The sequence below is a fragment of the Lichenostomus cassidix genome, chromosome 5, assembly GCF_008360975.1.
Source record: "Lichenostomus cassidix isolate B80296 chromosome 5, HeHo_3.0, whole genome shotgun sequence".
In the NCBI taxonomy this organism is placed as follows: Eukaryota; Metazoa; Chordata; class Aves; order Passeriformes; family Meliphagidae; genus Lichenostomus; species Lichenostomus cassidix.
Window position 1 is genome coordinate 57,635,493 of NC_139486.1, and position 26,663 is coordinate 57,662,155.

Here is a 26,663-nt window from a genome sequence, read left to right on the forward strand (position 1 = left end):
GAAGAGGCAGCAGTGTGTGGCCAGTATTCAGTTTAGAAACTGGCTCATAAAGAATATTGAAAATACATGTTCTTCACTTCATTTATTTTATTTTCATTCCTATTGTCTGATTTCTTTATTGTTGTTAGATGTTAAGGGAAGATAGGAAGTTTTAGATAGGAAAAGAAACAGCTGTTCTGTGGAAGTAGAGTCTTCTACTGGCCATGAGCACTCATCAGAAATGATGTCTGTTGAACTGAGTGTTGAAAAACTGCAGCTGTTCTGCTGAGCTTCTTATAAGTAAAACGTGTCCTCCCTCAGCTTCCTCTAAGGGCCAGATCTGGAGATGATCACACAAAGAACTCAGAAGGGCTTCCTGGATTACACAGATCTTTTTCTTCCTAGAGCATGCAGCCACATCATCCCAATATTTTCATAAATTTACCAGTTCCATCTTAAAACTTGCTCATATGTTCACCTGATTCCCTTCTGAATCTGTTGTAGGAGTTGTAATCATCTTTTTCTCCAGGCAACTTGTCAGTGAACAGCCATATCAAATGCTTCACAGACATGATCTCCAGTTAGAGGGTGTGAATCACCATCTCATGATAAGCTGATTCTGAGCTACCTACGAGTGTCTCTTAGTGCATGGAGATAACTCATTTCATCAGAGCTTGGAAGAAGTCACTTTGTGACTTTGGACATATGAAAAGCCAGGAAACATGGGAGAAAGAGTGCAACACATCTCATATATGTAGAGACATGGGATTTGAACCTTGTTTGAGGGGTGAAAGATCCATGATGGGGTGGGAAAGGAGGCTTTGATCTTCAGCACATTCTTGTCTGGGAAAAACATATCTGGTTGTCCTCTCAAACATCTCTCCTTGGTAACTTCATGCAGCCTTTTCTCTTATTTTCTACTTACATGTTTCCTTACAGAATTACTTTTCTTCATAATTTGTTAATAAATATCACAAAGTATTGTTATATTAGCGATATCAGTAAGTAGTTGATAACTTGGATTGTTTTGTTGTGTTCATTGCTCCCTCTGAGGCAGCTTGTTTGGCCTTAGTTTGTTTCTGCAGATCAGCTGATTATCTGATATTTGATTTCATTTAAGTCACTATCTTTCTGTGCTTTGCCCTATCCTACCCAATATCCCCGAACACGTTGTCATTTATCTGATTTTTGCTTTCTGTGCATTAGCCAGACATAAAGTTACAGAGTTACACTTAATCTTCTTGCCCAGTTTCACACTCATCAGCCATGAAAGGCTTAGTTCTTGATCAATATCCTAGAATTCAGGTTAAGTCCATACCTAAAAGTTTTTCTATTTGTTCATTCCAGTAGTAAGATAGCTCCTAATATTTATGGGATTTTTTTTCCACATAGTGCTGATCTTTTGTCTTCACGTGTTGTCACAGCTTCAGCTGTCTTCTCTATAAACTGGAAGAATTTCTTTTCCCTCAGTTCTTTGCTAGGCTGCCTTTAACATCCTTGATGCTTTCCTGTAGGAATTGAGCAGTGTCTTCAATCCCAACATGAAAGACAAACAATGGTTTCCCCTCCTTTCACCAAAACCCTTCTGAGCTCAGATCAATATGCTTTGTTCCTGTTTTGACAGGTAGCACATTTCTCTATTTAATTATTTTACTCCTGCAATAGGTTGGTAATTTTCTTGTCATTTAACTATGTTTCTGCAGTTGAAAAATATGAATATTTGGAATTCCTAAACCAATTTAAGTCAAGTAATTTTAAAAGAGAAATGGAATTAATTAATGAAAAAACCACTGGGAAATAGTTAAATGAACTTACATTCATTCTGCTTCATTGTGCTCAGGCTGTCCTTTCTTTTGGAAGAGAAAAAACATAACATCCAGCAACAGCATGCTTCTGTTCAGCAGCACAGAGAAAAAGCTAAGGCCTTATTATTGACTTAGCAACAGAGGAGGGAAAAAATAAATCCAGATTTAATATGGAGAGCAAAAACATTACCCATACATAATTCAGTGGTTGGGGTTTTTTTCCTTCCTTTTGTAATCTGCAAAGGAATATATGATTTGAATGTAAGGAATGATGCAAGTAAAACAAAAAGTGAAGAACAGTCTGCAGTGAAGCCTGCCAAGATATACAAAAGCTGGATGAAGTCCAGGACTCAAAAAGCATTTGAGCACGAATCAGTGGTGCATTTGGTCCCTCATGATTTTGCATTCTTGCCTATTTGACCCTGGATTTTTTCAGATTTTCTTTTTTTTTTTCTTTTTTAAAATCTGCTTCTTCTCAAGTCTCCTTATTTTTCTTCTTCTTTAATCTACCACAGGGACAGAAGAAATAAGATCACCTGGAGTCCAACAGCTTTTCATATTCCATATTTATGCTTATAGCATAAATGATTTCTAGATGCTTTGTCATGCAGGGAGGCAAGGAGGTGTTTTCAGCAAACAGCAGACTGGGGAAGGGAAAAAAACAGGATGTGATGGGGATATTTTCAAATAAGTGCTCCATTGGGGACTGCTTCAAATTATGCCCTTGTTAAATCAGCAATACACAGACAGCCACTTCTATTAAGGATGGGCAACTACCTTAAGTGAATCCTTACAGAGAATCTGCCTGAATCAGTCTTTGTGGAGTTCCTGTTCCAAGAAATACATAAATGCCTCTGAAAGTCCTTTCAAACAAATTGGAAAATGAATGAAATAAAACCTGGGAATTTGTTTTTTCCTCTGTGCTCTATATTTGTGCAGAGAGAGCACTAGAAGAATCTATAATAGTGTGCCTGCTCAGGGATTGCAGTTAGTTGTCCAAGTTACAAAGTAAATGAAGATGAAACCCACTGACAAAAGAGAGTTCCTGTGCTTAAGGGGAAAGAAGATCACTCAATTAATTCAAGATTGGAAGAAAGGTTAAAAAAATGAAGTTGTATTACATTTTTCTAATAGTAAAAGTTCAGGCCATTCAAATAGGATAAACGTAATATTAGTACAGATTTTGTGGAAAATTGAGTCACCAGTTTGTAGTTTATCAATGTCTGTAGAGGTCCATCTATACAGAGGACTGTTTGTTATTCCAGTTAAGAAGTAGAAAGTAATTTAAAATGTTTGCTTGGCATGCATGTGGACTCTGCCTCATGTGCCCTGTTCTACCTGGGAAGAGTTAGGAATTGATTTTGCACAGTTATAAATTGAATTTTTACCTTTCTGCTAATTTCACAACAGTGAAATGCTCACTAAAAATTCCTGTTAATCAGGATATTCCATAATGTAACTTGATCATAAGAAAATCTGAGAACAAGCTGTCTGTATTTAAACCAGGTTAGCAGAAGTAAATTGGCAGAGCTCCATCAAATTTATTAAAGCAATGCATTTTACCAAAATTAGGGCTTGACACACATTATTGTCTTTCAGTGCTGCACGTGGTCCAAACTAATTGTTTTTGGTTTTTTTTCTGAAGAAACACCATCATAATGTGTATTACTTTTCATGCTTGTTCATTTTTCAGTTCAGACTGGTGGATCTTCAAGTAGAGAACCATAAGATACCATTATTAATATTGCAGAGATAGACCTGAAAGGTTTCAAAATCTAGAAAGAAGTACAAAAATACTTCCTTCAAGTCTAGCAAAAACACAATGTGAGGGCTATTTTGGGGGGAGCCAGAGTGCATGAAAAACCTTTAAAAAGTGGATTTCAGAATAAGAGGGACCAGCCCAACACTGCTGTCACCACTGCCAACCTTCTTGGTTTTTACCTCAGCCAATTTGGACAATTTGAGTTGGGTTTTTTTGGGTGATGTGTTACCAACATTGAAACCCCTTTGTGCTGTACACAGGCTTTGGCATATAATGAAAAAACGGTGTGTTTCTATCAGAGTACTTGAAGTGTGCAGGAGAAGATATGAGCACCAGTTTAAAAATAGTAAATCCTAATGACTTGAGCTAATTGATTGCTGGCAGTTCTGCTGAGCAGGGCAAGTTCCCATGACTTACAGGAAATCATTTCACAGAATGCACAGGAGTGTACAAAAGCCTCTGCCAGCTGTGTGTCTTCACCTCCCAGCTTAGTGTTCCACAAAATGAATTAAAATTTTGTCTCTGGGTGCAGCAGTGCAGGCAGTGAGCACCAGTGGGTGTCTGAAGCCTGTGTTTGCATCTAACCATGGTGGTGAGCAGTGGGTGGGAGGAGTTTGGGATGGAGAGGTTGGATGAAAGCTGACAGAAGGGTCCCAGTGTGGATGGGGTAGGAATGTGTGAAATGGAGAGGTCAGGAGCCACGGGGCAGCACTGAAAGGCAAGGCTGTGCTGCCATCCGTGTGCAGTCTGTACAGTGCTTTACATGGCAGGTATTTAAAATATAATTGGAGAAAAACTTTCCATTTAAACTTTTACTTTTTCCATTAGTAGAGCCCTTCGTTCTCTACTAATAGTGCAGGTTTTTCCAGCAGCATCAGTGACAGGAGGATTAGACTTCTAAACCCAGTTCAGACTGTCTTACGGTAAGAGCACAGTGCAGCTATTTATATTTGCTCTGTTTCTTGGGAGGATTCCTTGCCAAAAAATAGGCTGATCTTCATGGGTTTATTTTACTGCCTTCGGAAAAGGACATTTTTGACTTATTTAGATAAGCAAATACCCAGAGATGGCATCATTAAGAAAGAATGTATGTTACTTGATGTGCAACCAGGACAGGAATGGACCTTTGAAATCAAAATAAATCAGAGTGCTATTAACAGTTGTCCTTCATCATTTTCTAAATGGTAATCTGTACCAACTTGTTTAGACTGTATTTTTTTCTAATGGAAATGATGAGGAATACTGTTTAACTCTTATCAAAAATTGTAATAATTAATGCTTAAAAATCAGTATGGACCAGGTAAAATTTGGTGGTGTAGGCTAGAGACCAAGCTCCTCTGAGGAAGTAGAGGTTGGTTTAAACTCTGACTATCTCGACTGGAAACCCATCTATCACTCAGAAGAGCTTTTCAGCAACTTAAACCAGGAACTACACTGTTTCTTCTGAATTAGCCTTTTATTTTAAACCATCCTTTGCATCATCGCTAACAACATTATGTTTTTCCCGTGATGCCACTGGCAGGGCCTAAACAGCACTGAGACTACTTTACTCATCCCTGAACATCAAGTGGTAAGCAGTGAGAAGTATTCATGCTTCCTTGCATGAATTTGTGTGGCGTCTTCTAGTACAGTATGCCAAAACGTCCCTCACCAGAAAATTTTCCAGTTTCAAGGATGCCATCATTCTAAAAACAACTTTTTCCTAGCTTGTGAAAATTGAATGTGGTTTTGCATTTGTTCCTAGTGATGACTAGGAAAAATGATAAAAGATAAATGGAAGCAAATCAAAACGATAATTGACAAAATTGAAAGGTAAAGATTGGTGGAGAAAACTGGAAAGTTTGCTTTTTTATCATTGTTTTGGTTTGATGGGATGGAGGATGTATTCTGATGCTGGTGTTATTAACAAATGTGGGATTCCTTTTTATCATGGTGGCCTGAGGGCTCGGTGAGTCAGCATGATACTTTAAAATGGTTTAAAAGAGCAAGACACAAACACATCATTTGAAATATGTTGCCTCTTTTTTTTTATTTTGAATAATAAGGAAAGGCTCAGAATAGCCACTTACTGAAATTCACAGACAAGATAACTATATAAATTCTCAAATACATCGGAAAACTTAAAATAATCATTATTGCTTCATGGAGAAAAAGTACAAAAATTCATTTAAGATAACTGAAGAAGTACATGCTGAGGTGTATTAAAACTGTCTGCTTGCTTACTTTGGGCTCTGGTGTCTTCCATTAACACGTACGCTCTCCTAGCATACTTTTTATTTTACTTTGTTCTGTTCTTGTTTCATGTATTCTTTTAGCCAGAGAGGCTTTTTATGTGCATTTATAGCTCAGTGCAAATATCTTGGTGTCTTAAACTGCTTTGAAATGCATGTTTTCAAGTGCTCAGATTTCAGTGGGGTTCAGAAGTGAAACATGAAGGTGAGAAAAGCAACTTGCAAGTTCTAGCTGCAAGAAATATATGGGGGTTTTGTGTTTCTTTGAATGGGAAAGATTATGTTTTTGTGTGCAAACTTATAGCCTGCATGAACTGGAAATTGGGATGGGTGGTATAAAGGGTGTTGTTAATACACATCTTTAAAGCAAGTAAGCTCTTCAGTTGCATGGGTTCCTTCAAGGAAGAATGATGAAGAGAACTTCATGGAAAGGGACTCTCTGGTGAAATGGGACCTGAGTGCATAAACCAGAAATTAGCCATTTTGATTTTCAGGAGAGAGCCTGTATAGTTGTGTATGTTCTGTAAATGTATTTCCAGGAATTTTTCACTTTTGGAAATACATTTGTATCATTTATATATGTATGTATAAAGTTATGTTTAAACTTATATATATGTGTATAAATATATATGTATTTAGCATAGCAGCACTTAAATCCATGTGTTTTTCCTGTAGCATGTTCTAATTCAGTGTAAAAGAGGAGTGTATAAATATTCCATGCAATCTGGGGATCTGAGTGAAGGTGATAACTTTGTTTTTAAGCCATTGAATGTTTCCTACCCTTTCAGTTGTGGAGGCTTTTCTTGTATTTTGATTCAGCTTTCAAACCTTATATTTTTGTTCATTTCTGTATTCTGAAAGTTTTTCTGCAGTGGATTGCTAACTCATAAATTACCTAGTTGCATTTTAATGTAGTTCTTTTGGGTTTTTACACTGTCTGTTTTAAATCTAACTTGCCTGTGTGATTATCAAAGGTATGCAATTAATAAAATAAATATTTGGTTTGTAGACTGTATCTGTTAAGCCAGCAAAACGTTACAAATCAATTTAATGTTGTAATTTCAGGTAGTTTTCCTTCCTGGTAATGTAGGACTATGTTAATGTAATTCCTTGATGTGCTGGTTGGGATCATAAAAACCTTTCCATGGTATCAGTGTAACCTCTCAGCATTCCTGTTAGTCACAGCCAGAGGTGCTTCCCTGTGCTGTAATTAATGAAGCCAATGGGCTCTTCCTCCTCCCATTGGTGTTGGATTCTGCTTTGTTACCGAAAATGCTGCTCTAAACCACCTCCCCACATCAAAAAAAGCAGAAGAGGAAGGGTGCTGAGGTCTGACCCTGCAGTCCCAGCTCTGTGGGGTTGGGCATTTGGGAAACCCTGAGGTCTGAGGCACTGAATTTGGGAAGGCTGTTTCTGAAGGGTTGGCCCTAAAGGAACTTGCAGTTTTCTGACTGAGTAATAATATGAGGAGTATTGCTCTGGGACAAGTTTCCCTGAGCAAACAAGGGGAAAAGTTTCCCTGTCTTTAAAGCATGGGCATGGAGAGGGCTGGGATATTTGTGTATTTGGAACAAGCTCCATGCCTGCAAGGTGAGAGCTGTGCTAAGTGACCTGTCAGGACACATTTCCTGTTAGGTGCATAACCAGAAATAAAAAAAATCCCTCAGAGTCCCAGAAAAACATGCAGGTTAAATAATTCAGGTATAACCTGCACAACATATTTGCTTTTTGGGCACACCACTAAACCACTGAGGGAAGCTGCCCACGCTGCCCAACGCCCACAGTGAGTGGGACATTGCCCACAGCCCCTGGGGCTCAGCTTCAGCCCACAGCTGTGTCTCTGAAGGATTTCCTGTGCCAGGGTGAGTGGTTGCTGCCACTTCCAGCAGCTGCTTTACCTCCCCAGCTCCCTGTCCTGCTGTTTGCCTTGGCCCTGCAGCAGTGTCTCCAAAGTACCTGTGGAGTGTGGCAGCCAAGGGTTCCTAGCAGTGCTGCTGAGCCTGGCTGGGTCTGAATGGAGTGTGGGGCTGCCAGCCAGCATGGACACACTGTGCCCAAGCCAGTCTGGGCAGGACAGACTGTGGGTTCTCACAGCCTCACTTCATGCTGAGCTGGGCTTTGCTTACTGACATCTTGGTCTCTCTCCTGCTGCTGGAGTCAGGGTTTGCTACTGCAGCTCGTGTCTGAGCTGAGGATTGCAAGTCTAGGTCCTTGGAGGATTGGTTGGTTGGGCATGCTCCAATAGCCCAGCCTCTGCTGGGTGTCTAGACAGAAATTACCAAATACAGGCTGACTATAAATATTGATAAAATACCATATGAGCCCTGTGAGTTAGCACTTATGTAGCCGCATGAAAAGCAAATTTATCTCTTCATGGTAGACCATTGCGCCATTCAATTAGCACATCTGTCCACAAGCTGTGAGGTCACTTAGTTCTTAGAGAGATAATTAGACTATTGAGGCTGAAAAGTTACTACAGGATAACAGGACGGCAGGTTTTGTTTTTTGAACAGGTGGTTTTTGTAAACTTGCCTTGTAGTTGATGGATTTATTCAGCTTTTTGAAAGCACTGGGAAATGCTGAATGTTGGCAGTAACAAAATTTCATAGAATCCTACAGCAAAGCTGGATTGGAAGGGACCTCTGGATGGCCAAGCTCCTAGTTAAGGCAAGGCTGGCGTCAAACTTAGGTCAGGTTGCACAGTCCTGGCCAAGCTTGCTCAGGCTGTGTGATCCATGAGGATGGAGATGATGCAGCCACTCTGGGCAGTCTGTTGTACTCATTCCCACTCAGCCACAGCCTCACATCCAGCAGGAATTGCTCCTGTTGGGACTTGTGGTTGTTGCTTCTTGAGTTTTCACCATATGCCTTGGGGCTCTGTCTCTTCTGTAGTTATTAAGAGTATAACTTAATTACTAAAAAGGTTCAACTTCCTATCTGTGCTGTGTGGAGAAGTTTTAACTTGGTTACTTGTATTGCAGGAGGAACACATTTCAGAGTCTTTTCTGTGATGAGCTGTAGCTTCACTTAATAACTGCAGGTTGTCCAAGCTCATTAACTGCATTCATGCGGTTCTGGGCAGACCTATTAAGAAATAAGAGGTACAAATCCATGCTGTTTAATGATTCACTGATAGAATCAATGCAAATTACAAACTTTTTATATACTTTAAAGTTGTAGGTGCACATGTAGGCACAAACCTTCATGAATATGCAGGACTGATCTTTTCCTTGTGAAATCCAAGAGCAGCAAAATGGAAAGGAATAATTTATGGGTGTAATAAGCAGGCCTCTCACTATGCACAATGAATAATGCTATGTACAGAAGGAGAGGAAAGTGATAAGTATTCCCCTTTTAAAATCAGATTAGACAATGACTACTACGTCTTCTTGAATTGGTAGTCAGACCTTTAATTACTGAGGATTCTGATACATCTTAGAAAATAACATCTTAGATAAAATATTACTTCAGTTGTATTGAATAATGTAATTATAGCTAAGCAACCCAAACAATTTGGGGTACTCCTTTGGCAGGAGATTTTTTTTAAAGTAAATATTGCTTATTATTTCTTCTTTGTGTGTATGAATTTCATTCACTAGAATAATATCTGTGCTTTTGAAATCACTGTCTTTTTAAATCAGTGGCTGGGGTGGAGGCTTTTTTTGGCAATTACATTACAGTACTGTTGATTCTATATAGATGTCAGTGTGGCTCTGTGCACTGCGTTAATTTGATTAAATTAATATCTAAACACTTGCAGTTTGCATGTAGTCACAATTATATTTGCAAAGAAAGACCTAAACCTGTAAGTACAAAACAGAACAGAAAAATGCTTTTTCTTTTCTGCTGTTGGATTCCATGATTTTTGTGAGCCTTTTAACCATGCAAAATGATGTACTGCATTTGCAAGCAAAAGCATTTCTGAGGGAGCTGTCCTGGTTTCAGTCACACAAAGTAGTCCAATTGATCTGCTGTAAGTATTTCTCCAGAAGGTAAACAGCAAAAAGCCTTAACAGAATTGCTGAAGAGGGAAGGCAAAGAATGGATGGCAGCATTTTCAGGAAACAATTTCTTGTAGCTTTTTGTGTGCTTCATTGATTTGCAGCAGTATTTTGTAGCTCCCCAAGGCTGGGAGAGCTTCAGGAACACAGGAATTCTCCATAATGCATGGCTGCTTCAAGCAGGCTGCTCTCAGATCTCAGCAGTTACCAGTGTGTCTAATGAAGGTGCATGAAGTTGTGCATCAGTGTGGAACAATAGGATTTTCAATTGTTTTTATTTAATTTCAGCCCAGATAAACACATGGATCATGTGGATGTTATTGTGATTTTGTCAGCTCTGAAATTACATGGTTGCCAGTTGTCTTTTTATGTCCCAGGGGGTCCAGCCTAACATGAGAATAACAGAAACATGCATGCACTATGCATGAGGCAGTGTTTTGATACCTTTACTCTACACTCAAACCCACTTTCTTACTGCTCTTTTGGAAATCTGCTTAAATATCCAAATGACAGCAATTAGTTTTATAGTAGTCATTATTTAAAACATATTTTTATTACCAAAACAGGTTCTAGCACAGCTTTGCCTTTTTTGAAAAAGACATGATAGTCATATTATTTGTGTTTTTCTGATGGTTGGAGGCTTTTCCTAGCTCTAAAAGACATGGATTTCTTGCTCTCTGTATTTGGGGTGTGTGTGCTTGGAGCAGTTGGTTCTTGGAGGGAAAGAGTGGCTCTGCTAACTCCTTGTTGGTTATTCCAGCAGAGTGGAAGGAAGTATAATCTGTTCCTGAAGCGACGTCTCAGGGTAAAGCAGTGATGAATGCTATTGCCAGTGCCTTGGATGGCTGCAGTAATAACATGCTTCACTGTGTGATGCCTTTTGGTAACTGGGAGCAAGGTTCACAGCTGGAAAGAAATATTCCCTGCTTTCTCAGGGAGCACATGCCTCTTTGCATGGTGTGAGAGGGAAAAGACAGAGACATAATCCTCTGAATTATTCTGGTTTGTGCCTACTCTAATAAGATAAAAACTCATTTCAGCCCTATACAAATCCTATTCTGCTGATGGATGTGGTTGAAAAAATAATACCAACCTTCCTCAGCACAGAGTTACATTAAAACTAGAATATTAGCCTCTATGGAGAGCACTTTGCTGTATGTCTTGTGCATGATTTGATAGAGCTGAATATTGATATGGTAATAAATAATACTACCTAATATGAATTAACATCCCTAGGCAAGTGGGGTTGCAGTCTTTTATTTACCTAACATTAATTAATTAATTACTGTGGCCTAATCAGTGGTAAAGGTGGATGTTGTAACTATGACATTCTGGCATGTTGGTAGATTAAAACATGACCTTTAATAGATCAATTGGAATACTAATTACCCTGTCATGCTGATAACTTTTATGTATTCTTTTCCCCATGAAAGTAAATACTTAATTTTGAGACATCACCCCTTTTGGATCTATTTTTATATGGTGTCATTGCTGGGACATATGTCTCTGTGGTGGTAGATTTAGTGAATCTTGTTTTGTAGGGGGAAATGCATGGAATTTGCATTTTGCTACCTGCTTCAAGTATTCACAAGTATTGCTACACTAACCTCTATGTATATTTATTCTTCCTGTACCAATTATTTACATGCAAAGCTTGCAGACATATGCAGTTAATTTTGATATTATTAAAACCAGATATAACCCTTGTTAAAACTTGCCCAAGTATATCTTCAGCTGGAAAGAAACTGAAGATTTGTGGCAATATGGGGAAGCTTCTTTGCTTTCTGTGATATTTAAGAGAAACAGCAAAACCTGGTTTTTGATTCATATGCCTGTATCTTCTACAGATTGATAAAAGACATCAGAGCAAAGATTCTATTTTCTTCAGGGATGGTGTCAGGAGAATTGATTTTGTTCTCTCCTATGTGGATGATCTTAATAAGGAATGGGAAAAAAAGCTGGTAAGTCTGTCTTTTTGAAGTCTTCTTAATTTTTATCTGTAATAACCTGAATGTCAATTACTAACCCTTTCAGATCACTAGACTCATTTGGAATAGAATTTAGCTGAAAAATGTTGTAGCTATGTGAAAAGCAATTCTGTGGAAACGGAAATTTCTGTGTAGTTTACTGTTGTGTCTCAGGACCCAATTCTGTTAGATTTTTGGGACTATGTTTATTGAATTTGGGACTATGTGTATTGATGACTCTTTGTTACTTAAGCTGGGTAATATATTATACAATTGAGCAAAGTAATCCAAATTATTTTGCTTCATCTTTTAACAGTCTAGCTGAGACTTTGGAGAAATATTTGCAAATTGTTGTATCTGTAAATACTTTCAAATGAAGTAGGATTCTTCTAAATAAGCACAGATCATCCAAGCAAGACTTAACATTAACTATTTTTTGTGATCAAAAAAGTTAAAAAAGGAGACACCAAAAAAACTTAATTCTCAGGTAATCATATTATTCTGAAAGATAAGGTTATCGGGAAAAAAACCTAATTATACCAATGCTTTTGACAAAATCACGATCAAAGTTAGAAGTCTGTGAAGTAAAGCACAGTTATCGTCTATATCTTGTAATAGTAAAATATTTTGTAGATAAAAACTAGAATTTCCTTTGGAAAAATACTGGGAGATTGGGCTGATATAGAAATTGCATATTGCCTTCATTCTGTTATGAAGGAAATACTGTTTTCATTAAGGACTTATGCTGCCCGTCCTTGCATTAAAATATAATCCAGTATAGAACACAGCCCATGCATCTTACTCTTGTTACCATAAAAATCCAAGAATTTGACATGTCTCTGTTTCATACTTTTTCCAGATTAAAATCTCAGTCAGTTTTTCTCAGCTAGCCACATTCCAGAGATTTTCTTGGGAGACCAGGTTACTTTATAGATATGGTACCATTGGTTTATATAAAACATACTTTTTCAAACTCTCCCTGACCCTTTGTCAGGCTGTACTCCTAGCTAGATGCTTTCTTCTCCCATGAAGCAAAATGCATTTAAAAAAGAAGGAAGAAGAGACCACTCAATGTAGAGAAAAAAAACCAAAAAAACTGTGCAAAATTTGTCAAAGCAAGTGTTAAACTTTTCCATTGGTCATACTTGAGTTATTTAAAATAAGGGAAGAAATTAAGGCTATTAGGTAATGTTTCAGGTGGGAAGGAAAGTGAGTCAGCTGGTCAGTGTAGTCAGTCACTCATATTGTGTGCAGCAGTTTCCTTCTCAGGGCTTCATGGGTCATTAGGGGACATTAGGAATGTTTGCCAGACCAGAGGCTGTGCCCATGGGTGTCATTATTGACTGAAGGACTCATGTGGGAGAAAGCCCAGGAGTTAGGAGCTAATAGTGAACTTCCTCTTGGAGGTAAAAATGCACTTGCTAGGAAGAAACATCTCCGTCTTGCAAAAGGCCTGAGTATCCACATTAAGGGTTGTGAGATTTAATTCTGTGTATGTCTGTTACTTGCAGAAGAGTTTATGACCCCGTGGAGGAAGGTCAGTGGCCCTGTAGATTAGCTCTGTGGTCACTGGAGGAACAGGCATGGAGATAATTTTTTTCACACAGTTCCTGGGGCATCTGCATTTGCACTGTATTTATCTTCAGCATAGATCTTTATGCAGTTAGTATGCCCATGAATTAATGCAGACTTCTTAGCATACAAGTACTGTGCTGTTGTCTTGGTGGTTAGAAGATTTAAATATTGATGAACTGCACCCTCTGGAATTTGCCTGACATACACTGTCCTTGCTGTTGTGCAGTTATCACAGAAAGAAATGGGAGTTTGTTTTACTGTGGTGCAATGATACAGCAAAAGGGAACAGCTAAGAATAGTACTGTTCATATGAGGAGAATAACAGTTGTGACAAAGGGTTTTGTTTCCTTGTCTCAAGGAAACAGCTTTATTCTGCATTTCTGAGAACAGGATGAATAACCTCTTTGTGTGCTTCAACATAGCCCTGATACAGATGTAAGAGACAGTCTGTTCATCTTCTCCATTAGTTTAGTGCAGAACAACTGTTGTAACTTTTTTGATGTTCCCAGACATATTCCAATGCTGTTTTGAGCTTGCCTTCTATAAGCTACATGAATAAATCTGAGCTAAAGAGAGACTGTCCAAAAGAAGGCCATGAGGATGGTGAAGGGCCTTGAGGGGAAGCTGGAGGAAGGGACCCACCAGGAGTTGGACCTGCATTGCTATCAAATCAGGTTTATAAAAGTTATCTCTCTGCCTTAGGTACCTGATCATGCAGTGCTGCATCTGCACTGGGTGTGTTAGTACTGCTGGACTTTGGATCTTGCCTTGGTAATCTTAGCAGGATGGTTTGTTAGAGCCCAGCCTGTGTTAGATGATAGGCTGTGCTCATCCCACATTTTGTGAGATATCCATGTAGTATGGTGGATGTGGTGACTTAGAGAGCTTCCCTCGTCCCACTGTGACTGCAGAGTCAGAAATATATGCACCATGTATAGCTTTGGGGCAATAAGCTTAAAATCCTAACAAGTACACATGAAAAACAACCAGCACTGGCCAAGGGCTACGTTTTGTCCATTTTAAGCCTTTGATGGTGACATGAAGAAATCCAGTATTTGGCAAGAAGAGGGAGAGCCTTTTATTTTCTTTTTTTTTTTCCCTCAGCAGATTGATGTCCTTTTAAAAATGGTTTTGCCATTAGCTGGAAAGTACAGTACATTGCATTGGTTTCAGGAGGAGGCTTATGGGAGAAGAGCAGTGTGGTGGAAAGAGCATGATTTCTATTAGAGCACTGCAGTTTATCATACTAGGTGTACAGTAAGGACAGATAAGTAAGGTGGAGCCAGACCCTTTGGCTCTGTCTGTTCCTGAGCTGCACAGCTGCTGGTGAGAGAGGCTGGCTGGTGTCTGGTGGCAGAGAACCCTCTGACCTGACTTGCTTGGCTCTCTTCCAGTGTTGGCTGGGGAAAAAATACACACCAGCATGCTTTGTTAGGAAAAAATGTAATCCAGAGTGGCATGTAGCTTTGGATACTAGGCTTGAATGTCAGCTTTCCTCTAGCATTTTAACATGCAGTCTTAAACCATATTTTAGTTGTATTGTTCTCTATTTGATTATCACATCAGCAGAACAGAATTCTCTGGTGTGTTTATACAGGTGCATTTAGGCAGGTGAGGAAAAATAGTGCATGGAATTGGGTTGGCTCCTAGCATGTGCTAGAACTCAGGAGTTACCACATTTGCAAGTTTATACAGCCCAGTGTCTAATTTAATGTCCAGAAGTCGTTGATAAAATCAGAGGGGACACATAAAAATGAGAGGCCACTAACACAGGAAAACACATCAATACATCTTAAGGTGCATCTGAGGGCTATGAAAGCTATTCTTCAGTCTGTATTAGTTTGTCTGAGTAGTTTGTGCATACTGAAATGCAGAAAGAGCAGTCTGCTCCTCACAGACATGCAGGAAGAGAAAATTGGCTGAAAACAGTGGTATTTTGGGTTTTTAAAGTATGTTTGAAAACTGTCATTTAAGACTTTTCAGTAGAAGAAACGTTAGACAGTGTGGCAGAAGTAAATTGGTTGTCTAGCTTGTGCATTTTAAAGATTCTAGAACTCAATATTTGGCTTAATTTACTATTATTCTGGCAGTTCTTCAGGAAATTTTCTATAATTAAGAGGAAATTAATGCAGTCTCCCAAAAGGAGCAAAACATATATGGGGCAGGAGAGGAAGAAAATGTTCTTACCTAAAGACACCACCTAGAGAATTCCTTTGCAAACTACAGAGTTCAAGCAGCATCTGAAGCTCACACAGGTCATGCAGGCAGCACACACTGCCACAGGCAGGTTTGTTGATCTCTGCATGAAGTCCACGCTGACTTTCTGCAAGCTAAGCACATGGGGTGATTTGCTCATCTTATCTAGTTTTATGGAGATGGTTGTGAAGGGCTGTTTGCCTTGCCTGTAATCAGCACTTCAATATCTGTATCAGGCATGATTGTATAGCTGGTGAGTGGATGAGGCTGTAAGCAATCCATGTGCCTCCAGAATGTTTCTTTTCATCATTCTCTTGGGAATGTCAGTCAGCTTGAAGAGGAACACTCCCCACCCAGTAGCCTCCTGAAGTCAGAAGTGTTTGACACAAGACATGTATTTATATTCCTTCTCTGATGACCCAGACAGCACAGAACAAGCCTTTTCCTACCCCCTAGGTGTCCTGTGGCTAGTCAGGGCAATTCCCCATCACAAAGCTGGCCCTCCCCAAGCCCAGGCATGGGCTGGTTTTTGGCTGCTTGCTTTGAGAAGGTCACATAGCATGGAGGGCTTGTCACCAGTGAGTCACCAGTGAGTGATCAATTAGTGGCTAGCTTCATCAGTTACTAAAGTGTCTTTGTTTCTCTGCAGGAAAGGAGAAAAGAATTTGAGAGCAATCTGCAAAAGGCTGGCTTGGAACTAGAAACAGAAGACAAGAAGGTAAAAACAAAAAGTTAGGATCAAAGGAATAGATCTGGAAATTAATAAACTATTTTGTTTCTTTGAGAAAAAGTGTAAATAATGTTCTTGGATTTCAGTGGAGGGTGATTAATCTGGGGGAAACAAGATTAATAAATTTATTTGAGTCCTTTTTTGAGATACATTCATAAGAATTGTGGAAGCAGAATCATTTTGATTCAAGAGGAAGCTTTTGCTTTCATAACAAGAAGGCAAAATAGCTGTGATTTGATTTAAATCCACATAAATGGGAAATATGCTTACAGCTGAATTTAATCCCACCTAACAATGAGTAACAAGTTTGGAAGGCAGTGAATGGATTAGTTATGCACACTGCATGTTGTAATTATGAGGAAGTACCCTAGTTTAACAACTTGAGGATGTTTGATTAGTGGTACTGTTTGGTGCAATAACTGGAGAACATGGGATTTTGGCTGATGCAGTCAGTGTGCCAGAGGCTGAGTTGAGTAAAACAAGTCTTGATCAAGTTCAGACTCTGTAACATCCATAGATGGGGAATTCATTGAGCAATATGTCAAAAACCCTTCTGATTGCCATCTGCTGTGAATGCAGAGAAATGCTGGAAGAACATACATGCTGCATGAGGCCTATGACAAGATTATCCTTCATGTTTCCAGTATAATGAGAATTTTCAGGACTCAGTGTATGAGATTAATATGGTTTGAAAAGCCTTTGTGAGCTTTTAGTAGTGCAAAGATTATTTTTATGGGTAGCCAACCACTCAGATAAGCTCTTCAGTTAAATATAAATATATATGCACACACACACACAAAGTTCTCCTATTCCCTCCTCCTTTTTGTTTTAATATTCCTTCAAAAATATGCAAAAATCAACACATTTTGTATAAAAAATATTCCCATAAATCTTGCACTGAAACACAGTTTGGTCTGATGTCTGATTTACCTTTCCTGGGGCAGGAATCTGAAGATGGAAAGATCTTCTTTGTGAAGATCCACGCGCCGTGGGAGGTTCTGATCACCTACGCAGAAGTGCTGAACATCAAAGTCCCCATCAAGGAAAATGACATCCCCTCCATGGTGGAGAACCCCCTGGACTGTGTGCTTTACCCACTCAGGCTGCCCGAGAAGGTGATGCACCCTGAGCCAGATTATTTCACAGCACCTTTCAGCAAGGACAAGCAGGAGTTGTACCTCATCAACGACGAGAGCACCTTCTTCTCCCCATCCATGAGGAACAGAATTGTACGTATGGGAATCTGGCTGCTGGTATTTGCATGTAGATTTACATGGCCCCATCAGAATATTCATGCTAGGAAGGAGTGAGCATGGAAACTGAGGGAAATACAGAGAGGGTTGGGTAGCTGTGCAGCTTGCTTGGAAATACGGAATAATATTTGTTGGAGCAGAACTTGTGGATGTCTACAAGGCAGTTGTGCCCTCAGTGTTCTTGTATGGGGTAAGGCCTTTTGAGGAAATATTTTTTGCTTTTGCATGTTGTTCCTGAAGATTATATTCAGTGCACATCCATTGTAAGTTTTCATTAAATGGCATTAAAATAGGAAAAGTCTGAAATTCTCCTCCTTGAATCTCAGGTTAATTATATTCTTACACGTTGCCCTTATGGAACAGAAGAAGGGAAGAAAAAATTTGGGATTAAGAGACTGCTGAACAATGGCACCTATACAGCTGCATATCCTCTTCATGATGTAAGTATTTTAGCTTTCTGCTCCCCTGAGCATTTCCCAGTGTTTGCACTCTTTTACCTACTGTGACATTTGCTGTTCCAGAAGATATGAAAATATACTCAAACCTTTCAATTTGTCCCAGTAATTGATTCTGTTTCCTAAGACACAAGATGTATCTGTCAGCTCTACTATTTGGCTTTTATGTGCTGAAATGTTTCTTCCTGGGGATTTTTTAGAATATGTGTCAGTCACATCATTCCTTTAGAGACTTGTTCCATCATACATTCCTGTAAATTTTGTTTTTAATAGTTACTTCAGATGTCACAATGCTTTAGTGAACTTAACCTCCTTATTTGTATCTCTGAATTATACCATAAGACATTTTTTAATACTGTATATAGATTTATATTTTTAAATATTTGAAAGCATTTTTTTTCCTTAGGAAATAAAAATAAATGGGTAAATGGATGTTCCATAGGTTTTCAGGAGGAAAGTTTAGCTGACCAGGATCTAGAATGCTAGTCTAGACTGGGAAATACTTTATACCTTTTGGACTACCAAAACCACAGAGAGTAAAAAGCAAGAGTCTCTTCTATACAACTTCAACCAACTTTAAATGCTAAGAAATCTCACCAAAAAGTTCCAAAACTTGTGAGACAAACTCTAAAATCTTTGTCTAAAAATAATTGTTTAACCTCTTAGAATATTTTCAAAACGCAAACTTAAGGTTGTTTAAACTTCCATTGGTTGATCTCTACTTAGAAACCAATCTTCATGCTTTTCTTTGGGAAAAAAGGAAAACACAGGAAAAGATTCAGAAGAAAAGGAAAACCCAAGATCACAAACTGAATAACTGACACAGCCAAATGTGTCTAGAAGCAGAGTTCTACAGCACAAAAATAAAATTACAAGAAGCTGCCAGAAACAGTGGTTATTTTATGCTGTTTAATTACCAGAAAAGCAATGAAGTTCCAAAATTTTCATAGTGTTTGACAGTTAGATACCTGATAATGACAAACACCACAGTCTTAAGAGGGGTGCATCATCACTCCTGTTTGTCCAACTCAGTGCTACTCCCATTTGAGGCTGTGGATGAGGTTTTTACACCTTGCTCTGGTTTTCTCCCAGTGCCAGTACTGGAAGAAGGCGAGTGACCCCAACTGTGACAGCGAGAGGTACACTCTCTACATGGAGTGGGCTCGCTTCCTGCGCTTCTACAAGGAGCAGCCTCTGGACCTGATCAGGTAAAACACTGCCTGGGCTTGCTGGGTGACCTTGGTTTGCACTGTAATGCAGTGTCTGTTCGTTTGGAACTTGGTCCTGCTTGGGAATTTTTGCCGCTTTTACGATCCGAAGAGAGCTGGGTGTTAAGTGGGCATGGCTCAGCTTTCTGCTAAGAGCTGGGAAAATGCTTGATCTCAAATCAAGTCTCCTTCCATCCAGCCAGTCCTTCTGGGGTCAGGTGTATTACAGATAATTCAGATGTAAAGAAACGCATACATAGGATATCTCAGATTTTTTAAGCAATCTCTGAAGAAAAAATTCTAAAGATTTATCTCAAATGTTGAAATTTCAGCACAGACTTGAAAAAACGCTGATAAAATCAGTTTGGAAGCTTGACTCTCAGTTCTCACCCCAAATTTAAACTCACCCAAGATCTCTCTGATTCAGCTCATACAATACAACAGAATGTTGCTTTGTTCACAAGGTTCAGTTACCTGTTTGTAACATGAATGTAATACATTTTCTGTGGATTACCCATTTGTTCTGACCATATAATCAGAACTGTCATGATGTTTCGTTTGTGGAACTCCTTGGAAAAATCAGAAAGTAAATCTTCATTTACAGTATACTGTAGAAAAGACGAAGAGTGATTGTAAAGTTGGAGTTTCTGCTAGGAGGACAAAAGGGACAAAAGAGGCCAAATATCCTGATCATTCACTTTGTTCATGCAGCTTGAATAACTTTTCATGGCCAGCTTCAGATCTCATTTTCCACTGTACTTCAATGCATTTATTCTTCTGTTAAATGAGAATTTTTCCAAGTATTTCATTTTTGCTCTGGCCAGTTTGCTCTGTTATGGTTCTAAATTTTGCTTTGTATTCCTGTTAATTGCATTTTCTTTGTATTTAGGAAGTACTATGGAGAGAAGATTGGAATCTATTTTGCCTGGCTTGGATTTTACACTGAGATGTTATTCCTTGCAGCAGTTGTTGGCTTAATCTGTTTCCTTTATGGCTTGTTTACAATGGATGAAAATATGAGCAGGTGAGTACAACACTGAAAGTCTCCTGGGCAAAAGCTAAGCGGTGTGAAAGTTTTGTTCTTGCAGAAACACCCCAACAGGTAATAGAGAATTTTGAATTTTAACCATAAAAGATGAATTACAGGTTAACATTCTCATGTATTTTATTGAATTATGTAATTCTGAGACCTGTATTTTGGCTAGGTTAAGAATTCACCTGGGAATACTGCTATACATGTGTAGATTTCTCTGGATACTGAAGGACTATCATAGGATTTTAAACTTCACCCACTGCCATAAAATTCAAGTAGTGAATTAAATTAAATTTGTGAAGCCGCAAATGTTGAGCTTTGGACAAATGAAGCTCTCATTTAATTTCTAAATAAATTCCATGTAGCAGCTTTTAAGATGCTGTGGAAGTAGATGCTTTACAACGTTTTCCTCCTCAGCAAAGAGATCTGTGACCCTGCAATTGGAGGAGAGATCATCATGTGCCCACTTTGTGACCGAGAGTGTGAATACTGGAGACTGAACACCACCTGTGAGTCCTCCCAGGTCTGTATCTGCTCCTGCAGCCACTTGGCATTTTGTGTTTATCCTGAAAACTGCTTTGGTACTGACCTGCTCCTGGGTATTTTTTTGCAGTATTCCCATTTGTTTGACAACGTGGCAACTCTTTTTTTTGCCATTTTCATGGGCATATGGGGTGAGTACATTTGGTAAGCTTTATGTCAAGCAATAAGATGATCTTGGTCAAACTGTTGAGGGCCACTGGAATTCAGAAGAACAGGAATAATGGCTTCACTTTAGTATCCTGTGTATTTGTTATCAAAGGATCTAGCCACTCACTTTTTTCATATAGAATTATTAAAAAAAGTCCAATAAGATTTTTTTTGTTGTATAGCTGTTGTAGTAAACTTTTCTTGGTTTCTAAGCACTAGTATTTGTGTGACATTAGTCATTCAGGAAGTACCAACCAAAGAGTTCAGAGCTGCAGAAGATAAGCTTTCCTGTGTTTGTCTAAACCATAAAGCCTCTCCAGTTCAAATAAGAACAATCAGATTACAAAATGTTTACATATTAAAGTAGTTTATAAAATGTAAAATGCTCTTAAAATATTATATAGTATTATAAATTTTATAGTTGTTTGTGTATGAAATCAGTTCCCTCTAGTGTCTTAAAAAATTCTTAAGCCAGCCCAACTCTTGATCATATGAAAAACATCAGACATTCACCATCTTTAAAATGACCATGATATCAAATAAGCATCAAAAAGCAACAGAAATCTTTGAACACACTACTTGAAAGCTGTTCTGCTTATTTGTTGTAATAGTTATTTATGTGTTATAGGTTTATGCACTGCAGTTAGTGCACTGAATTATCAGGTTCTTTTCTTAATTCCATGTTGCTTTTTGCATATGCAGAGTAGTTAAACTGTAATTGAACATGGCCATCATAACCATGGAAATACCCATATCTTGTCTTGGCATCTTCTTTGTCAATTATTTCTGGAACTCAGTTAGCTAATAAATCACTGGATCCATATTGGGATCTTACCTGTGAGCTGTAGGAGGTAGTCAGTAAATATAGGTGAGCCACGCTGTAAGGATAAATAATTAACCACAGAAAAAAAGCCAGTGCAGATGTTTAACTTGGTCCATGAACTTGTTCACTTCTGTTTTAACATTTGCAAATTGCAGTTACTCTTTTCCTGGAGTTTTGGAAGAGGCGGCAAGCTAGACTGAAGTATGAGTGGGATTTGGTGGATTTTGAGGAGGAGCAGCAACAACTCCAGCTGAGGCCTGAGTATGAGGCCAAATGTACCCAAAAGAAGAGGAATCCCATAACTCAGGTAATGAACATGCTGCATTGCATGTGTGCAAATTCAGTTGTATAGTGAAAGTTTCGTAACCTGGAAATTGATGCATGAAATCAGGAAAACAGAGGCAAAGTTTATGGCTTTGACACTGTTTTTAGTGTCTTTCACATTTCAAGGTAGCAGCCTCTGAAATCTTCATGCCTTTAAAACCACTCTTTCTTATCTCTACACATCATATGAAGAAGCAGTAAAGTGATAAGTGGGTCTAGCTGTGGTTTTGCTTCTGATACCCAACTTCTTTTTTTTGGGGGAACACCAGAGAGGTGAAGGTTGCTCAAGTCCTTTCCCTAAGATCTAATTGAGATACAGTTAGTAACCCTTTTTATCTCTGTTAAACACTACGTATGAACACTAAATGTCAATACTAATTTTCATTGAAATTTCTTTTAGGTAGGAGTTATTAGACAAATTTAGGCATTGGCTGGTTGCATTCCAACACAACCTCTACCACCTCATTCTAATGTATTTTTAAATAATCCTGAGAGTGATCATCTTAGGACAGAGAAGTAATTTTTAAATAATCCTGAGAGTGATCATCTTAGGACAGGGAAGTAATGGGCTGACTGGTTGGCACTGGTACAGCATGGACCAAAACCTGTAGCCTGGTGAGGAGAATCAGCTGGAGCAGAGCACAGCCAAAGGCTTAGGTGTGCTTGTGTAGCTGTCCTGAGGGAGAAGGTTGCTCTCTTGCTTAATTAACCCAGATCCCTTAGGTGAGATAAGGTTTTTTGAACTTTATTTAGGAAATCAACTGCTCTATTGGACTGTAATACAGTTATCTCAGTGTGAGATACTGCACTCCTCTGTGCCTTCTAAGTGTGCATGAACAATTAGCATAAAAATTCAATGGCTGCACAAGCCTTTATTTTATGACTCTTCAATTGAGTGTCTCAGTGGTTTTTCAGAGGTTTTGTTGCAGCAGGGTTAGCAGTGATCCTTATCAGTACCCAGTTATAGGATAACCTGCACACATTAGCCACACTGGAGTGTAATTTCCTCCTATTAGAGCACGTGCTGTAATGAGCATGTGAAAGGACAGTGCTTTCAAATGAGCTAATTCTGCAGTAACCCAAAAGGTTATGTGGGTACAGGACATTGACTTTTCTTGTGTTCCGCAGCTGGTTTTGCTTCACTCAGAAAACTATTTCCTCATTTTTCGTGATTCAAAATTCTTAGTGCACTGAACCTGAAATTGCACATCTTGAGGCTGTAATTAACTCATTTGTTTATGGTGCTGAACTGTCTAACTAGATCATGGCTAAAATCTGGGTTTGCTGATTACAATAGGATTCTAATTTACATGAATAATGAAGCATTAAGAAACCTCAGCATGGAGAATTTATTAAACTTGAGTCTGGTTATGACCTCAGAGCTGTTTGACAGCTAACCTAGCATTACAGTAATAGTTCTGGCCTGCTCATTTCAGAAAGTTGGTCTTTTTCCTTCAGCCACTGATTCATTTTGCAAAAGTTTAACCATTAAAGAATGCAGGTAGTGTTTTTACTTGTAGCAGTTTTATGGCCACTGCTGTCCTGCTCTTTTTGCCCCCCAACCCCAGCACACTCAAAATTACATCCTGATTGCCATTTTAGGGGGTTCTGGGTGGTTTCCCTTGGTTGTGAGCACTTTTCACACAGCTGATGAGGGATCTGTGTGCTTCTTGATGGTGGAATGAGGTGTGGGAATGAGATGAACTGTGCTGTACTTGACTGTTTCAGGAGATGGAGCCTTACATGCCTCTAACTAGCCAGGCTGTGCGGTTCTGCATCTCGGGAGCTACGGTGCTGTTCTGGGTGAGCATCTTTTTGGATCATCACTTTAACATCTATCAGAGGTCCTGATCATTACTAATCATCATGTTAATATGAGAAATTGGATTTAATCACGATATTAACACATGCTTTTAGTATTGTCCCCCAGATTTCATGTTGCCACTTAAAATGCACATCAATTCTGATAAACTTCTTTTTTAAAATAAGACCCTGGGAATTGGTCATTAATTAGTAATTTGATTGGACGTTTTAGCATAGGGATGACTTTCTCTGTGACTTGTTTGCTGTTAACAGACATACTGAAAAATTATAGTAAAGGCAAACAGAAATGGGGATGGAAAGGACAAGTTTAATTAAACTGTCCGCTCTGAAACTCCCTCTACATTCATTGTTGTGAATTCTTTTTTTTGAGTCTGAATTCTTCTGCACTTATTCAAATCTTGGTATTAGATTGTCTGTTTTTCTTTTGTTAACAAAATACTGTTTGGGGATTTAATATATATATAATATAACGAAGTATTTAGTACTAGGCACGTCAGTGCTGCTGAACTCATCCCCACGAAGAATAAAATTTGAAAAATAGGAAGCGCGATGGTTTATACCTCGTTTTTAAAGCCATGAGCATGTAGCTGTAGCGTGGAGCTGCAGGCAGCTGCAGGAGTGTGACTGCAGTGTCCTGTTTCCCTCAGGTGTCGCTGATCATCGCCAGCATGATCGCGGTGATCGTGTACCGCCTGGCCGTGTACGCTGCCTTCGCCAGCCTGATGGAGAACACACAGACCCTGCAGCCCATCAGCAGCCTGCTGACCCCGCAGCTGGCCACTTCTGTCACGGCCTCCTGCCTCAACTTCGTCATCATCATGATACTGAACTTCTTCTATGAGAGAATAGCCATCTGGATCACTGACATGGGTGAGTTGTTGCAGGTAGAACCCTTCGAGGTGTTCCGTGCTGTTGTTCTCAGCTCAGTGCAGTGGGAGCACCTCAGTGACTCAGATGGATCCACAGCCACAGTGAACATTTTCCCTGCATTGCCATATTCTCATAGCCTGGTTTCTCTTCATACAGCTTGCTTGTATTAGAACTACTCTACAGAGGCAATCACAGACCTGAACACATTTAAAAATTACCTAGTACTCCATTAGAGTAGCCAAAGCAAGAGCAGGCTGTCAATTTCAATTAGAAATCCTGTAGATGTGTTTTTAGAAATAGATCACAACCATCTTTACAAGGAAAAAAAGACTAAATAATCATGACTCTTAGTCTGGGGGAAAAGATGGGATAGGAGAGGATATTCTCCATTTTTTCTGAGTGTTGCTTCCCTTGGCTCTGACTGTACAGATTTGGAGTTACACAGATGGAAGGCAGAGGCTGAGAAGGATAGAAAGCTGTTCCCAAGATGTGTTATTGCAGCAGTGGCCATTGATAACCTGTCCTGCAGTAACCTCACTCTAGAGCTGGAGGCCCAGGAAGAACAATTAATTTTGTCGCATATTTTATGTTTGACTTCTGCTTGCATGCTGGAAATGTCCTTCCTGAGAGCCTTTCTTGCATATTTTATTTTATTTTATTTCATTTCACTTATTTATTTAATTTCATTTTATTTTATTTCATTTATTTCATTTCTCACATATCTTATTTCATTTTATTTGTCCTTAATAATTCAGAGGTACAAGTCCCTGCAGGTGTTTTATAGAAAGAAATAATTGCAGAATATATTCAGCTTGTGGAGGAGAGCTGAAAATATTAGGTACTTGCAGTTTGTACAGTTGTCATAAAAACAGTGTGTTGATCTTTTTTTATGAGATCTTGCGAGTGGAGTCAAGAATGGAAAGGTGTTTCTTACAGAAAGGGATGTTGCATTTGGTTTATTTTGATTTATCATGGGCCATCTCTGAGATCTCTATTGCTTATCTCTCCTGGAAAAATCAGACCAAACTGAAACAGAACAAGTTAATAAGTAAAATTGCCTCTAACCAACACAGAAACAAACAGAAAATCATATTTTTCTGAATCTTTTCTTTCTTGAGGAGCAAGAATTATAAGCGTGAAGGCTCAGCAGTGTTCTTTTGCAACATACAGCATGTTGGGAAAAAATATTGTAACGTACTTCTCTATCACAAAGAAAAAAAGTAATCACTTGTGTTGCTAGCAATGAAATTTTCATGCTACAGGAGATCCTGCTAGTTACTGTTTGGAGATTCATCTTGGATCTCCTAAAATAATGTAACATTTGGGGATGGACAAGTGCTAATGGACAGTACAAAGAAGGGGAAGTTACAAGTTTATGAAAGTTTTAAATACGAATTTCCTTTGCTTGCCTGCTCCAAACATTGCATTGTAAACTAAGGGTAGGGTATCTGAGAGCAGGAGCTCTGGTTGCTGAAATATTTGTAGCTGTGCTTTTTTCCATTTTTTTTTTCCTTTAAGGTCACTGTGCATGATGAATATTTATGAATCTATATCCGTTTAAAGGGAATAAAGGAACATAAAATTGTTGTTTTCTGGTTTCGCAGAGATCCCCAGAACTCACATGGAGTATGAGAACAGGCTCACCATGAAAATGTTTTTGTTCCAGTTTGTCAACTACTATTCATCCTGTTTCTACGTGGCCTTCTTCAAAGGGAAGTTTGTTGGTTACCCAGGTGCCTACACATACATGTTCAGTCGCTGGAGAAATGAGGAGGTAAGACTTCCTTAAATAAGGTGGATTGTTCCCTTCAGCCTGCATGGTCATAAATTTCCAGCTGCAGGCTTGATCTGAACTGAGCTGGAGCTCAGCTGGCTCTCCTGAGGCTGATGGTGAGGCTTCCAGGACTTTTCCTGCTGTTGCTAGTCAGGGAAACACC

General features: G+C 38.9%; 1 protein-coding gene across 1 annotated transcript in view; it reads left to right on the forward strand.

The window, feature by feature from the left end:
• The window catches only part of ANO5 (anoctamin 5), a 46,587-nt gene that overhangs the window by 11,412 nt on the left and 8,512 nt on the right, over window positions 1–26,663 (forward strand). Inside the window, exons 4-16 of the mRNA XM_085063248.1 lie at window positions 5,069–5,116; window positions 11,626–11,739; window positions 16,166–16,234; window positions 17,191–17,475; window positions 17,826–17,939; window positions 19,047–19,162; window positions 20,052–20,186; window positions 20,613–20,718; window positions 20,809–20,869; window positions 21,864–22,015; window positions 23,761–23,835; window positions 24,504–24,726; window positions 26,331–26,500. Of these exons, the coding sequence (XP_084919374.1) occupies window positions 5,069–5,116; window positions 11,626–11,739; window positions 16,166–16,234; window positions 17,191–17,475; window positions 17,826–17,939; window positions 19,047–19,162; window positions 20,052–20,186; window positions 20,613–20,718; window positions 20,809–20,869; window positions 21,864–22,015; window positions 23,761–23,835; window positions 24,504–24,726; window positions 26,331–26,500 (1,668 nt within the window). The remainder of the gene's footprint in view (window positions 1–5,068; window positions 5,117–11,625; window positions 11,740–16,165; window positions 16,235–17,190; window positions 17,476–17,825; window positions 17,940–19,046; window positions 19,163–20,051; window positions 20,187–20,612; window positions 20,719–20,808; window positions 20,870–21,863; window positions 22,016–23,760; window positions 23,836–24,503; window positions 24,727–26,330; window positions 26,501–26,663) is intronic.